Source organism: Eumetopias jubatus, unplaced genomic scaffold (assembly GCF_037043125.1).
Source record: "Eumetopias jubatus isolate StellerSeaLion01/CBP00866 unplaced genomic scaffold, mEumJub1_p1.0 scaffold_2, whole genome shotgun sequence".
Classification (NCBI taxonomy): domain Eukaryota; kingdom Metazoa; phylum Chordata; class Mammalia; order Carnivora; family Otariidae; genus Eumetopias; species Eumetopias jubatus.
The window spans coordinates 40,336,179-40,352,108 of NW_028274808.1; the positions used below are offsets into that span (position 1 = coordinate 40,336,179).

Sequence of the window (15,930 nt, forward strand, 5' to 3'; positions counted from 1 at the left end):
AGTGTCGTTATGTATGGGGCACAGAGGGAAAGGAGACACATTAATGAGTTTCACAGAGTAATGGATGAGATGAGCCCTGATCACTCTATTTATTCAGAGCAGCTAGAAAACTTAAGGACTTGTCCTGAGTTTCTCTAAGAATTCCTCCAGAAAATTTACTTTTAGCAAAATCTTTACAGGTTGGCCTTTACTTCCTCTACTTAGGAAACCAAACCATCATTTTGTGTTTAGAAGTGTTTGCAAGAAGCATAGAGGTCCAGGATGGGGATGGTGAGCCCAAGCATGGGAAAGTCAGGTAGAGGCTGAGGGGTGAAGGGGCAGCAGGGCTGAGGCTGGACACTGGTCCAAACACCCACAGGCTGAGGTTTAGACATGGGGATGGGCAGTTTGATGTCAAAACATCTCCCACAGAAAGACTCTCATCCCAGCCTCCTAATGGAAATACTTCCCACCAGTTTCCTCATTAGACCCTCTCCAGTGCCTCCAAAGTCAGAAAGCTCTGTTTTATTATTTTTGTTCTACAGAGAAGCTGGGTAAGTGATCTATCTGCTTGTTCATTCTGTCGAGTTCCCATATAATTTCTTAAGTTAGGGAAGGAATGCATTCGCCCATGGCTCTGGGTGTTCTCATGAGAGGGTATGAAGAATATGAAAATCTGACTGTCTCACATCTAAAAATGCTTGAGAACCATCGAGTCTATCCCCCTTATTTTGGAGACAAGAATGCTCAGGCTCTCTCTTTTCCATCTAGACTCACTCTCTAGATGATCTCATCTTTCATCATGGCTTGACATAACACCAAGATACCAAATTCCTTATAAAGTGTACATGATTTCTCAGCCCTAATCTCCCTTCTCACTCACTGACCTCTCTGCCATTCCTTGACCATGTCAAGCAAGCTCTTGCCTTCGTGCCTTCATACTTGGTATTGCCTCTGCCTGGGGCATAATTTCCCCGTCATCCACATGGCTACCTCCCTCTTTACTCCAGGTCTCTGCTCCGGTAGTGCCTTCTCAGAGTAGCCTTCTCTGACCACGTCTATAAAAAGCCAATCCCCACCCTCCCAGCATTCCTCAGCTCCCTTATCCTGCATTTTCTCCACAGAACTTATGACCATCTGACTTCATAGATGCGCTTGTTGTCCTTCTCCCTCGTCCAGAATATAAGCTTCCCGAGGGCAAGGATTCTATCTGTTTTGTTCATGATGCTTCCAATGCCTATAACAGTGCCTAGCACATAGGAGAAACTCAACAGATGTTGGTTGAATAAATACACAGATCCTTTGTTTTTCTATCATTTAAAATGAAACAATGTAATCCAGGCAGTGTTACTGAAATTCTCCTTTAGATGCTCTACTGTTGCTGTCTTAGAAAGGTACATGTTATATCAGCAGGATGCACACTGGGACTACACTGCAGAAATTCATCATGGTTTCTCCAAGTCTCCATGCGAGCTATCCCAGTTCACACATGTCCCTGCAGATTGCACTGTCCGCTGGAACACGGGCCTCCGCCACGGTCCCATCTAAGGCCTGTGGTAACTCAGACCCTTCTCTTTACAGCTCCGTATCTTACACTACTTTTTCAAACTTTCTGCAGGTCAAATCCTACTATGGTTTCCAGCTGCCCATCTATGCTCCATTTATTGTGAGGAATGTACGATGCAATACAATCTAGCATGATGGAGGAAGCAGGCTCTGCCTGTAGGGGAGTCACACCTGGATGGATGTGTGAGAGATCTGAGTGCCCAAAGGTGCTCCTGGCACAGTGGGCATGGATGGTACAAAAGGCTGCTCATCGAACAGGGTCAAGCTCACAGAACCAAGGAACACATAAGGAACTTAATCTGCATTCACGATTTCTGCCAAGGTAAATGCTTCATTTATTGCTCTCTGAAATCAGTCTTCCCTCAGTGTTCGCGCAGCCCAGGATGTTGTCTCTGTGTTAGATCTTCCGTAAGGAGTTTAGCAGGTATGTCTTGGCATCTGTTCTTTCCATGATACTCAAGACTTTTCCAACTCCAGATAAACAGGTATGAATAGCTAAAGACAGATTTCACATTCTGCTGTTTTCATTCCTGTGCGAGACTAATACACCAATTTGTGAAACATTAGTGGAAATGGCTATGCATTTAGCCCCCTGAAGACAGAATGTAAGTCTTTACCTGGTGAAATCCATATGTCTTCATACGATTGATAGAATCTGCCAACATTTGTTGAATGTTTCTTGAGGAACTGGAGAGTGACTAAAAATTAAATGAAACATGTTTTTATACCATTTAGAGCTACAATGCAATTTCAGTAGATAATCTGTTCGTGCTTCTCTCATTTCAATGTCCCCTAACGTGCCCCACCCCCATAGGTGGATGCACCCAAGTTTCCCACGAGCACCTGAGTTCCTGAGCCAATAATGACTGAGGCAGCAGGTATGCAAAGCCTCAGCACCTTCCCACTCAGTAGGGCTTAGAAATGAATTATTGCTCAAGATCCTGGAGCTGGTGGTTTGCTCATGACAAGTGGGTATCTGTATTTTATTCCCAGCTGGTCCTAGGGTCCCTGAATGACTTCTAGACATCACCATTATTCCTTAATTTAAATTCTCTTCTTCTCTTAATCCCTGCTCTACCTCATCCCCTGTTTTAGGTCAGACCAGAGAAACTCAGTCTCTGCCATTTAACTGCACACGCCTTGCTCCCTATGTAGGTAGGACCAGAGGCACGACTGGAATATCAGTTCGTTGTGTGGGAGCCCTGCCCACTTTCCCTGCCTGATCGCACTGCCTCCCCTCCTCTCCCACCACTATGACCCAGCCCACTGTCTGGGCTTCTGCTGCTCCAGACAGATTTCCCAGGAGGCAACTCCTGCCAATGGGGTTCCCAGATCCATTGCCTGGATTCCCTGGTATCACTCCTGCCTGCCACATGCCAAATGCTCAGGCACTGTGACTGATCTGGCATATCACACTGAGGGCCTCTTTAGACCAGGTCAGTTACCCCGGCCCCTGTCACCCTGTCCCTGGCCCGAGCGCAGAGTCTGGGCCAAGTCCCAGCATGAAAAGCCACATGCCCCATACAGCTTAATAGAGCCACCTGCAGCCCAGGATTTATGTGCCTTGTGCCTGAGGATTCACTCCTGAATTTTGGTATCGATCAGAAGTTGTCAGTAAATTTTCAGAAAAATGTTGGTACCAAGATTCAGTGTGGAGCACAGAGGATACTTTAGGGTCATTACTATGCCATGTGATAAACCAGTGTGGCTACCTCAATTTTACCCCCTTTTTCACAGTAGCTACACTGTATTTCCCAGCTGCCCTAGCGGCTAGGTGTGCCCGTGGGAATACATTATCTCCACTATAATGCAGGTGATAACTGGTATTTGCCACTTCTCTTCTAGCCCTTAAAACCTCCTTCACACATGCCTCTAGACCACTTCCCCTTTCCTTTGGGCTGAAATGGTGATAACAGTCATGCTACTCCTAAAGACAGGAGAGCCATCAAAAGCCCAGTCCCTAATTGACTGTATGGACCTGGGCCCTCCTGAACCAGAACCCATCCTGGATGTTATAAGACAGAAAGATGAACTTCTGTTGTGTTTTGACCATTGTGGTTTTGGTCTATTTGTTACAAAAGTTTCGTCTATCTTAGTTGATAAAACTGGCCATGGCAATCGCTGGTGGCACCCTTCAAGCCCTCTGTTGGGATTTTTGACTATTATGGGGAGTGCTATTAGTCATGGAAGGCCCATCATGACCAGGCACTGTGTTAGTGACTTAAGTATTATTTTTATTTCTCACAACATCTCTGATGGATGGGCAGCACAATGCCCAGTTACCAGAGGAAGAGACTGAATGGCAGAGGAGTTGTGTATGTGGCTGGCATCACACAGCTGACTTGTTCCAGAGTTTAGACTCTTTCCACTATGTCAACACTGTAACGATAGGAAATGAGTTGTAGGTCAAAAGTTTCTTTATGCTTAGTACTTGGCAAAAAAAATGAATCCTACAGGTTTCACAACTACTACCTACCATATTCTGTCTTGTTTTTTAATATTATAAAAGGATACATAACTGCTTTGCATCCAAAATAGTACAGTCACCAGTTCTTATTCATGAACAGGTTAGAACTGTTCCAACAGGTTTTGCGTATGCCTGTTCAAAAGCCCAGTGTAATTTTGAAGGGCTTGGACTTGCAGCCTCTGAATAAATGTCCACCATAAAGGAATGTGAGCTTTAAAAACAGGCTCAGTCTCCCTTCCTTCAATGATATAAGATCTGTGGGGCATCATTTTGCAAAAAGGATCAGTTTCTTCTATGTTGAAAATTAGGAGGCGGGTAACCACCCTCTCTTGCCTCCTCAAGCAGCGCAGATAAGGTTCCAGCTACAGTAGCTATACACCCGCCTCTCCACTGCTTTGTCACAGGAGCTGGACCCATGCAGCCGGCAGAGCTGTGGACCAAGGATTTGTCAGCGGTACGTCCACCACACTCAGCCTTTAAGCTCTCGAACAAACTCTCAGTTGTTTCCCGAATTAGCATCAGGCTAACAGGTAACTGACATGTCTCTTCTAACATATATTCTACTTTGTCAAACATTGTTCCCCCATCACTTGCCAATTACTGTCATGGGTATAATACTTTAAGCATACTGTGTGAGTTATTCTTTGTCCCTTAGAATTATTTGTTCAACTGAATGATTCATCTTATATACACATACAACATTGTTTTCTCAACACTTGCTTTTTTTTATTATCTTAATTTTTTTTCCATTATCTATCTATCACCAAAGGCAGACTACCCCAAGATGGACCACTTTGGCATGCAGATTATTTTTGAGTTAAAAGCAATCAAAACACAGCATATTCAGGAAAAGCTCTTTACCTCCCCACCTCAACTGCCTAAAAGAATTTAGATAAAGGACCTGCTCTAGGAAGAGAACTATCGCTATAGATAACTACATTACACTATGAACTAGGTATGGCAGAGAGGGAAGAACGAGCAAAGCCTGTTTGATCAAAGTCCTCTATGTCCCATTCTTTTTGAGTGGCCCAGCAAACATTTGTTCACCAAACATTTACTCCTTTTCATCTTCCTGTGAATTGCATTCCTCCCCTTTAAGTCCCAGACCCTTAGCCTCTTTCTTCTTAGTTCAGGATGATATATATATACCTCATTTTGCTTGACTGTCTTTGGAATTTCCATGTCTGTGTGGGTTTCCCATACATATGAAATTGAATTTGATTTTCTCCTGTTAATCTGTCTCATGTCAATTTGATTCTTAGTCTGGCCGGAAGGACCTTGATGGGCAGAGGAAATTCTTCCTCCCTGACACCAGCATTTCAACATTCTCACTGCTTCTGCACTTATCAGAAATGATGAGGTTATTCATATTCTTAAGATAATTCAAAACTAAGCACAGGCACATGAACCAGACAATGAAATGGATGTGATACTGGGGACTGAAGGGACGAGTGTGACCATCAGCACCATCTGCTGGAGCCAGTCAGAGTTGCCTGTCTTTCTTTGTCAGAAGGTTTCGGTTCTGTCTTCAGTATACCAAAGCTCAAAGTTGGTTCTTGAGTAGAACAGTTTGAGCATAAATAATTTCGATTAGTTTAACAACCACCCAGTTAACAACTACACGATACTTCTACTGAAGTACTTCTATATGTTTAAAATATATTGTAAACTCCAAAACTATTCACATATACTAAGAACCACATTTATAAAAATTCTAATTTTCAAGGTGAACCAAGATTTGCCATTATTCCAAAGTGCTAAAATAATATGAAGAACTAATCAAGACTTATGTAGAGCAGGTTCATTCGGATACACTTACACATTCTATAAATCCATGGAATACAAGTTCAAGTTCAATGTAATAGACTAACAATAGTATATCCAAAAGAGATTCCCTTTATTGAAAAACAAAACCAGATTACAAAGGGTCAAAAGTGATGATTAATGACGTCAATACCAGATGGAGACAATCTTAGAAATACTGTTGCCACTTTGAGCATTCTCAGAGTGAAGATGAAGAGGCTTCTTAGAGAGGGTACCACCCCTCTGAAGCTTCCATATGATGTTGTGCTCCAGGGAATATACTCTTTAGTTATTCCTATTTGTAACACAGAAGAGAGGAAAACTACCACCTACCTGCAAAATTTTTGCTTTCAAAGCACTTTCAAGTCCAATATATCATTTGACCTTCATTACCAACCCCATAAGGGTGTCAAAGCAGGTACTGACTGTCCCTCTACCAAAGAGGAAAACTGACCTGTTAATAGGTAGGAAAGCAGAGACTGAAACCCATGTCCTTTCCATGTCTACAGCTTGCTCTTTCAATGGGGTGTCTCAGAGAGAACAGATGTTCGTCCTCATGCATACAAGCCTCTGTAGCCACCGCCCATTTGCTACATTAAAGATGTGTCTGCAGCTGCTGAAACTCTAGGGGCAGAGTTACAGCAATCTTACCTGCTTCATATTTCCATTGTTTAAAAATAAAAACTGCTATCAAATATTTATGCAAAAGCTCCACAAAATAAAGTGAAAACTTGAAGGTCAGTGACATCAGAAGCTAGTGGACTTCCTGCAGACACCGAGTCAGAATGGTCCCCTCTAGCCAGCACAGGCCCAATTAGATCTGGGAGTGGAGCCCATCTGTATTGACCAAAGGGTGGTATGAATGTTTATATATAAGTATATTTTAATTACCATTAAACTTAAAAGCATGGCAATTCAAATCTATATAAGCAATTGGATTATCAAAAGATGCTGTAGCATCAGTATTACATGGTTACAAATTACATTTTCCCCCAGAGACTATGTGTCCTCTGAGGATTATTCTAGTTCTATTCACTTTTAAAATGTGATTTGAAAAATAGTTCGTTCTGGCTTTTAATTTATATTCACTCTGTTTAAAAGTAGGATTATGTAATTTATTAATTCCAAATAAACCAGAAAGCTCCAAAAGCCAGAAAATTTTTTAAGAGCTGAAATGTATTTTTTATTTGCCTGAAATTCATACACATATGCCCCACTGTATTTCAAAACCAATTATATGGTTTTATTGAGTGGGTTCTCATGTCCCACTGTGTGTTTAGCTAGCACAATCATAGGTATTGTGACAGAAATAGAAGAAATACTTTTTTTATACTGCAAATGTTTGGAGGTAGCTTACAAAAACATATACAAAAATGACAAAGATAAAAATAGGTAAACTGCGTGATCAGGGAAAACAGATAGGATATGAAGAGGAGGGAATAATTAGAAGAAATAAAAGACACTGTCCTTGCCCTCAAGGAGATTACAGTCTGGGGAGAAAACTCAACCTGAAAATTGTATGAAATATGAGAAGACAGTGTGTCATTATAATAACTCTGAGGTAAGATTATAAATACATATTGAGCTCAGAGGAGAGGGAGGCCACGGAAGACAGGAGTAAGGTTTAGATACAAAGGTGATAGGACTTGGACAGTGAAGAATGGAGAGATTTTTGAATAGGTTACCAGGGAAAGCAAAGGACATACAGGGGACCAGACCTTATGCAAAATGGCTCAGCAGCAACCATCAGGCAGGCATGTTTGTGGGGAGATGGAAAACCCATGACTAATACAGAAAACGTGTAGTCTGTAGTTCGCTCATGGCCAAATGCTGGCAAGTCATGAAAGGCAAGCAGAAGTATTTACCTTGATGCTGCTAGAGGTTTCCTAATACAGAAGTGACGTGGGAAAAAGATGTGACCAGCAATCGTCTATAAGATTGGGATTATGGAGATAAGCAGGGGGGTCAGGGAGTCAGGGAGGACATGAGGAAATAGGGAGCTATACCTTGAGCGGGGAGGGCAGAGGGAATGAAGAGGAAAGTAAAGTCAGGAGAGACATTAAACAGAAAATTTTTAGCATTCATTTTTTTATGGTGAAGATAAAAATGATGAATTAACAGGCTAAAACCAAGAGTTTACTTTTGAAAACAAACTACTACGTTAAGTATTTAGCCATCTTGTTCTTACATCTCATAAATCCATGGTATTCCTCAATGGACTGCAGGTTAGAATAATAACCTCCATGAAGGCAAAAGACCGTATCTGCTTAATTTACTGGTATCTGGGGCCTCAGCAAACAGAACAGTGACTGGCACTTAGTAAAGGCCTCAATAAGTATTTGGTGCATGAATGAACTCACCATAAATTCCGAAACACTTTCTCAATCATTAAAAAATATTCAGTCTAGTTTTAATATTAATCAAGAGAGAATTAAAATTCTCTGAAAATCGATGGCCTGTAACTCACCTAGTTTGCTAACCAGGTTACTGGAATAATGAGATCATCCTATTTCCAGCCATTTTAAATAAAACTTCCCAATGATGACTATAATATTAAGCATTTGAGCATACTGGGATTTAGCTTTTTCTTTCTAAAATAGTAAGAGACACAGAATAAAGAAACTGCCTCGATAAAGTTACAAAGGAGAATAATATAGAGTGGAGGTATCTTCCAAAGGCCAACTAGACTAACAGGATGGAAAACGGGACAATTTTACTAGTAAAAATATGGTACATGGTCCCTATGGAATGGTTTTTTTGAAACATGAATTAGGACAACGAATACCCTAGGGAGTCTCTTCCCTACTTTGCTAACATTGTTGCTAGTAGAGTCTATGCACGGGGACTACTGGACAGGCTGTAGTACTTAAAAGTACAACAGATGCCTGGGTGGCTCAGTCGTTAAGCGTCTGCCTTCGGCTCAGGTCATGATCCCAGGGTCCTGGGATCGAGTCCCACATCGGGCTCCCTGCTCCGCGGGAAGCCTGCTTCTCCCTCTCCCACTCCCCCTGCTTGTGTTCCCTCTCTAGCTGTGTCTCTCTCTGTCAAATAAATAAATAAAATATTTAAAAAAAAAAAAGTACAACAGACTCTAGTATGGTGTGTAGTTTTTAGTCTTTAAGTAACACATCGTCAGGGTTTATTTTGCACATATTAGAGCATCGAACTATCATATTGGTTGAACATCTGTCCACTTCCATTGCACCTTTCTCCTACAACCCTCAAAGCAGTGTGCAAACAGCAGAACTGGGCAGGGATGTGCTCAGAAAATGCAATAATGCAGAACTGGTAAGGGCTGTTAGGGCAAAGCATTTCAGATACGAAAGAGTTCCAAAGGCCACCCTCACCATCTCACCAGAGACACACCTGATATATGTTCCCTGAAAAATGAAAAGAAGACAAGCAAGGGAAATAAAGTAATTATTAAATATAAAGTATAAGGATAAAGTAATAAAGGACTGGTAAGAGAATAGAGTCTTAAAAGCACGATGGCTATGGGAAGTCTTGACACAACAGAATATAGGAACCTAACTATAAATAATAGAAAATAATATTTATATCATACATAACACCATACAAAACACTTCAATACATATTGCTTCATTTGGATTGTTCTCACAACCAATCCAGTGATGCATAGCTATAATAACCACCATTGTTTAGGTAGGAAATAGAGCCCCAGACATATTAAATGAGTAAGTGGTCAGCAAGACCTCATGTCTCTAGACATGTCTCCAGGATTCATAATTTCTTCCTGGCACACTACTTCTAGTGAGTTGGATAAGCAAATTACTGTAAATATCATGCAAAATAAAGTTGTGGGACCAACTTCATAATGTGCAATTCTCAAGACGAGAAATGGTTTTCTCTTTTGTCATTTACTTTATATTAAGCATTTTATATAACATACTGCTTTTAAAAACACAGCAGCTTAAATGGTTTCTAAGGCCCTAGGATTTTGTAATTCTATCTTATATAAAATTTTATTCTACAGACTACCATGAAATTCTATTACAGTTACATGGAAACTACTTGGGTAATTGTGTAACTTTCCAATTATGGCTCTACTTTTGAATTAATAAAAACGAACACAACAAATCCTTTGTCTGTTTTTGCCTAGTATACCCAACACTTTCTCTCTCACAAAAACAATACCGAAATGCTTCCTGCAGGTATACCAGAAGGGAATATACATCAAGACAGTTACTGGTTTGTGATTCTCCCTCTTTTTTCTTCACATCTGTTAAAAAGAAAGCTACAGGTCCAAAACGGTGTCATTTAGGTTGAGGCTCCAAGTCAGTAAACCAAGACTTAATACCTAACCTAACTGCAGTTTCAACCCCCCAGAAATGTGACCTTTCAGCAGCCAACATGGGAATTTCCTGGCCAGCACTAAGAATTTTACTGATAGACCCCTTCCGTTCCCTTAGGAGGGTGACTTTGCCTAAAACAATAGATTCTTTGCTAATAATTTCCTTTTCTCCACTCCCTCTCTACTTTTCCTTTTCTGAAGCCCTTTGGAGCGCCCCTCTACTTGCTAGACAGAGATGCTGCCCAATTCATGAACCAATTAATAAGCCAGTTAGATCTTTAAAATTTGCTCAATTTAATTTTTGTTATTTAATACATCCAATTCTTTTTTTAAGATTTTTTTTTTTTTTTTTTTTTTTGACAGAGGGAGGCAGCGAGAGAGGGAACACAAGCAGGAGGAGTGGGAGAGAGAGAAGCAGACTTCCCGCTGAGCAGGGAGCCTGATGCGAGGCTGCATCCCAGGACCCTGGGATCATGACCTGAGCCGAAGGCAGACGCTCAACAACTGAGCAACCCAGGCGCCCCTACAAAAAGCACAAGCCACATATAACCCAAAACTTTCGTTGCTCTGCAAGTAGCACCTGGAGAAGAATAAGGGTCCAAAAAACCAATTATTTTCACTTCTTTCAAAGAAGTGGCCCTGATCTTAGTATCTTGCTTCTGAATCTCTCCTTTATAAAGGCAAACAACCAAAATCCGGTTTTAGACAACTGCTGCTTTCTGAGTAGAGAGCAAGCTTAACTTTTTGGTTTGGAAGGGATGTATGGAAGAAGGAAAACCTAAGCGGAAGTCCTTCATCATGTCTGGAAATAGTTTTACAGAGTGCTCCTTCACCACTGCCTACCGATGGGAACACAAAGCTATCACCATGGTGTCAATGTCAAGGTTACAGTCAAAATGTACAGCTTAGTAGCATGTTTTTGTTATCATTCTGTTATAGTAAAATGACAGATTTAAAAACATACCAGAGCCTTGAGACAGTGCATGCACACATGTGCACGTGTGCAAAGCGGGGGTACAGATGCAAGAGGTGTCATCTTTAACTCTCGTTCTTTAAAGATATGAAGAGGAGGACTCTGATTCAAAGCGTTTTAATCTATGAGCCTCAAGGTTTTTTGGGGTTATTTTGTATTTTTTTAGGAATGCTTTGAATCCCGGATGTTTGTGTTCTAATTTTTTTAATCTTCTGTTTTGCAGTATGGTCCACTCTGAAGGCCGTTTGTACAAAAATAACAAGTAGTTCTCTGGAGATAAAATCTACACGTGAGCAGATCTAGTTTTATTCAAGGTCCCTTTCGGGGCAAGGGCAGTCAGTCTACTGATTAATGAGTTCCCAGCCTACAAATTACATATAAACAGAGAAACACAAAGGGACTTATCTTTGAATTAGCATACTCTCCCAGTTTCCCAACCACAGAGAACTGTTCTGTTCTCCCCCAGATTCTCTAACACCAGGGTGGGGAAAACACCGACAGCATTCAGAGGACTGTCTGCATCCAGGGTCCCTAAGATCTCCACTTAGCTGCAGGAGATACCCAAACTTACCCAAACTCCCCAGGAGGGGGTACCTCACACAGTGCATCATCTGTCATTTTCTCTGGCTCCTATTAACTCCCCCTCACACTTGCCTTTGCCTGGGAATGGCGTCTGCTTCCCAACCTGCATGTCTCAGAACCTGGCTGGGTGAGAGCTAAATCCTGATATTTACCACCACCTCCGGTTCAGTGACAGGCACCCGGGAACACTAAGTGTTTAACCGTGATCCGCTGAGAATCACGACACTCTCACTAAATATTAAGCAGAGCATTATTTCTGAGTTTTCCAAGCACTATCACCACTGCCAAAAAATAAGCATAGGACAGGTATTTTGTAGAGGGCAACAGCTTTTCAGAATAAGAACCTTACACTCAGCTCTAATCCAGGCATTACTTTTAGCCTCCTCCTCAGATGGCACAAACCATAGAGCCTCCCGGGCCTCCAGCTCTTCATCTGAAAAGTGAAAAGGACCAAGGCTGGGCTCATGATAAAAATAGCATCTTATAACTGAAGAACTTCAGGGAATAATTCTTGCTGCTTCCATTAGATGATCCTGGGCAAGCATCCTCATGTTTATAAATTTTCTCAGCTTCCTTTGTAAAGAAACAGTGTTGCTAATTTAATCCCTATTTTATAGGGATCCTTTTTATAGTATCCTTACAGGATACTGCCCAGAGTCACAGAGCTGTCTGGGAGGACTGAAGCCTTGCTTCCCAAACGAGAGGTCTCGCCCTGGGTCAGTGGCACCGTTTTACAGTGTCTGGTATACTTAATCGGGCAGCCTTACCTTTGGCTATCTATTTGTTCAAATGAAAATTTTAAAGCAACATAAGTATATTCTTTAAAATTTTTTTCATAAAGATTATCTTGAGTGTGAAGACAACTGTTCTGAGACTGGACCCCAAGTTTTCTAAACCCTGAAGTGGGGATCCAACAACTCTTCTCAAAACCCCCAGATTTGCTTCTCATGGCTCTAAGGGTGAAACAGAAATTCTTCAGCCTTAGACTTGGGACAAATTTTTCATTATTCTACAAGAGATCTCCTTGGATGAATTCATTTGCTAATGAAGATACAAAATAAATCATTATTATATTGGTATAAAATAATCCAAAGGCAAACCTATAGATTGGGCTATTTAGTGTTCTGGTTCTGTTAGAAATTAGTTGGACAGTTAGGTAGTCAGGGCCAGGGTCCCCAACAAGAAGATATGGAGTCAGGACATCTAACAGCACTAACATCCTTAGACAGCTTAGACAGGACTGCACTAGCTTTCTGCTTTGCAGCCTTTGCAGAAGTGACTTTTGTAAAATGTCCTAAAGTAAAAGAATTAACCACAAAGTATTTGTCACCATCATGGGCAAGGGGCAGTTAAAACATAAGCTTCCAGATGTCAGCAAAAAAGACCATCCACACATGGACATTAACCTAAATAGGTAGACAGATAACGTGACCAAAGCCCTGACTGGCAGGACTCAGCACACCCTGCTTGCTGAAGATAGTTCCGCAAAAGAGGTCATAAAAATCCCTAAACTTAGAGGGGCGCCTGGGTGGCTCAGTCAGTTGGGCGTCTGCCTTTGGCTCAGGTCATGATCCCAGGGTCCTGGGATGGAGCCCTGCATCGGGCTCCCTGCTCAGCGGGGAGCCTGCTTCTCCCTCTGCATGCTCCTGCTCTGCCTAGTTGTGCTTTCTCTCTCTCTGTCAAAAAAAAAAAAAAAAAAATCCCTAAACTTGGAAACTCCAAGGGCAACACTCTGGGTCCCCTCCCTCTCTGGGAGCTTTATACTATTGCTCAATAAACTTTGCTTTGCTGCCCACCACTCTTTGGGCTACCTCTTCATTCTTCAAAGAGGCCGAAGTGACCAAAAACCACGGGCACTAAAGGCAGAAAATCCTGCAACAGTTCCCCAGAGGGAAGGGTACATCTCTCTCCATTTTTTATATGTAAGAAGATTAGCTCTTTCCCAGGTGGGCCAGAAGATATAGTTTTGAGTCTGGGATGGAAGGCTGTGGAGCAAAGCTCAGACTAGGATTGCCAATGGACTGGGAAAGACAATGCATACTTTATTTCCAGAAATGAGATTGGGTTCACCTCAGCCTTGTACTACTGGCCTTGAACCTCACATCTTTGCCTAAATTCTGGTTGAATATGAAAGTCCAGACCTCAGGGTGGGGCTTATCCATTGAAACTCTATAGAAACTCTCCTTTACAGCTGTACTGATATGAAAAATATTCGACTTCAGGTCATACCTATGGGCGTTGTTTTAAGGTCATGAATGTTTGGAGCCGGAAAAATATATGAGAAATCATCTCAGCAAACATCCCATCTCAACAGCTAACTGATGGCCAACAATCTGAGTAAGTGTGAAAAGGATTCTTTCCAAAGCTTGCAGATAAGAACCTGCCTCAGCCAAAACCTTGATTTCTGCCTTCTGAGACCCTAAACAGAGGACCTAGCCAAGCCTTCTCAGAATTCTGACCAAAGGAGCTGTCAGATAACAAACAGGTATTATTTGAAGCCATTTGGTTTACAGTAATTTGCTGTGGCAACAATAGAAAACATACATGAGACAAGCCTGGCTCCTGTCCCATCATGTGGCCTCTCAGCACCTCAAATGCACCCTCCAGGTCCCAGCCAAAGTACTTTCTCCAGTCAGGCTGCTCTCCTCCCTGTATCCCCACACATGATGCTTTCCTTTTTCTCACCACAGACAGTCTGCATTTCCCTTAGGCCTCCCCCCATCCCTGCCTTCCACAAACTAGTGGAGCCCTGGACACTTTCCAGCTAGTACTTGATTATGTCTTGCCTTACTTAGTACTAAGTCCTTCTAATCTTTCTTCTAACTCCTGAAGGATGAAGACCTTGTCCCATGCCTCCTTTGCAGCTCCATAACACCTATCATTACATGTATTGGGACCCTGATAAACACTTACTCAGAGAAGCACTGATTCAATCCATCCATCCAAACCGTGCAAGATCTTCACCCATGCAGCCTGCATGCAGGACACACTCACAGAGAGGAGGCAAGGCTTCAAGTACTTCTAGCTGAAACAACTCCATGGATTTTTACTGGGGTTTGCAGTTTTTCAAGCATTACCAAATATATTATCTCATGTAATTTTCACAAAAAAAAACACCATGAGATAAACAAAGCAGGTATTTTTTAATTCCCAGTTTTTATAGCTGAGAACACAGAGGCTCCAAAAAGTTCAGAGATTTGCCTAGCTGGCAAATCTGCCTCGTGATAAACCCTGCCACACTGTGATGCTGTCACAGTGTGGGGCAGAGATGCTGCTCTGAAGATCTAGGAAAGAGCTGGGAGAGAAACAACACGGCGGAGCCCTGAGCTCTGGGAAGCACCACTGCCACGAAATCAGACTGTTGCAAGGTTTCCAGGCAGTTCAATGTAACTGGTTTAACCATGTCTTGCTTCTCCACTGCTTCCCCAGGCTTCCTCTTCCTCTTTCTCCATGTTTTCTTACAGGAAAAGTTCTTCTGTTTAATTTTAAAGCTAACAACGTCTAGGTCTAAAGCATTCCTGCTCTAGGGGAAAAAAAACCCATACTCTAATTCCAACAGTATGATCATTAAGATACAGATGTGAATACTTTCCTTGGGGCATGATGAGATGGCCAGAGCACTGGCCCTACATTAGAGGAGCTGGTTTATGGCCCCGGCTCCACCTCTACTCAAGCTTTGCAGAAACCACTGCCCTTGATTCGTCCACTCTGAGAGCAAGAGCCTGTTTCACACCTATGTTTGTTGTGAGCATGAAGTGAAATGGCAAATCTAAGCCTTTGACAGCTATACAGGGCTATACACATTGTAAATGTCAAATTCCTCACCTCAACCACCATCACCCCAATTACTAGCACTAAGGCAAATCTGCCTGCTTCACCAATAAATATCCCAGGCTCCCGGTCGTGCTCTCAGGATGTACTGTTTTCCTCCGGTGATGCTGGCTGTGGCATTCATTTAGGCTGATTTCACCTCATTCAAAATACTACTGGTAAACAGGGGACAATGAAGGAGTAAGTGTTGAACTTACCCGAAGTCCTACACAGACCCAGAGGGGTCCCTATGTTTGCCTTGACCCTTCCATAAGATAATCAGAGCAGAGCTAAAAAACACCGGCTGACACAAATGCAGAAATACCGTCTACTCTGATGCCCCAGTACAAATACAAGGGGTCACTATGAACCAGAAGAACTGCTTCCCATAACTGACTGACTCTACACAGGAGCTTCTACAGTGCTGAATGCACATCA

The 15,930-nt window shown here is 42.1% G+C and overlaps 1 protein-coding gene across 2 annotated transcripts in view; it reads right to left on the minus strand.

The window, feature by feature from the left end:
- SH2D4A (SH2 domain containing 4A) overlaps positions 1-15,930 on the minus strand; it is a 54,018-nt gene that overhangs the window by 21,970 nt on the left and 16,118 nt on the right. The window contains exon 4 of one of the 2 annotated variants that reach the window (XM_028124088.2): positions 2,163-2,243. The exons of the other annotated variant lie outside the window; for it this stretch is intronic. Within the exon in view, the coding sequence (XP_027979889.2) occupies positions 2,163-2,243 (81 nt within the window). The remainder of the gene's footprint in view (positions 1-2,162; positions 2,244-15,930) is intronic. 2 annotated transcript variants of the gene reach the window in all.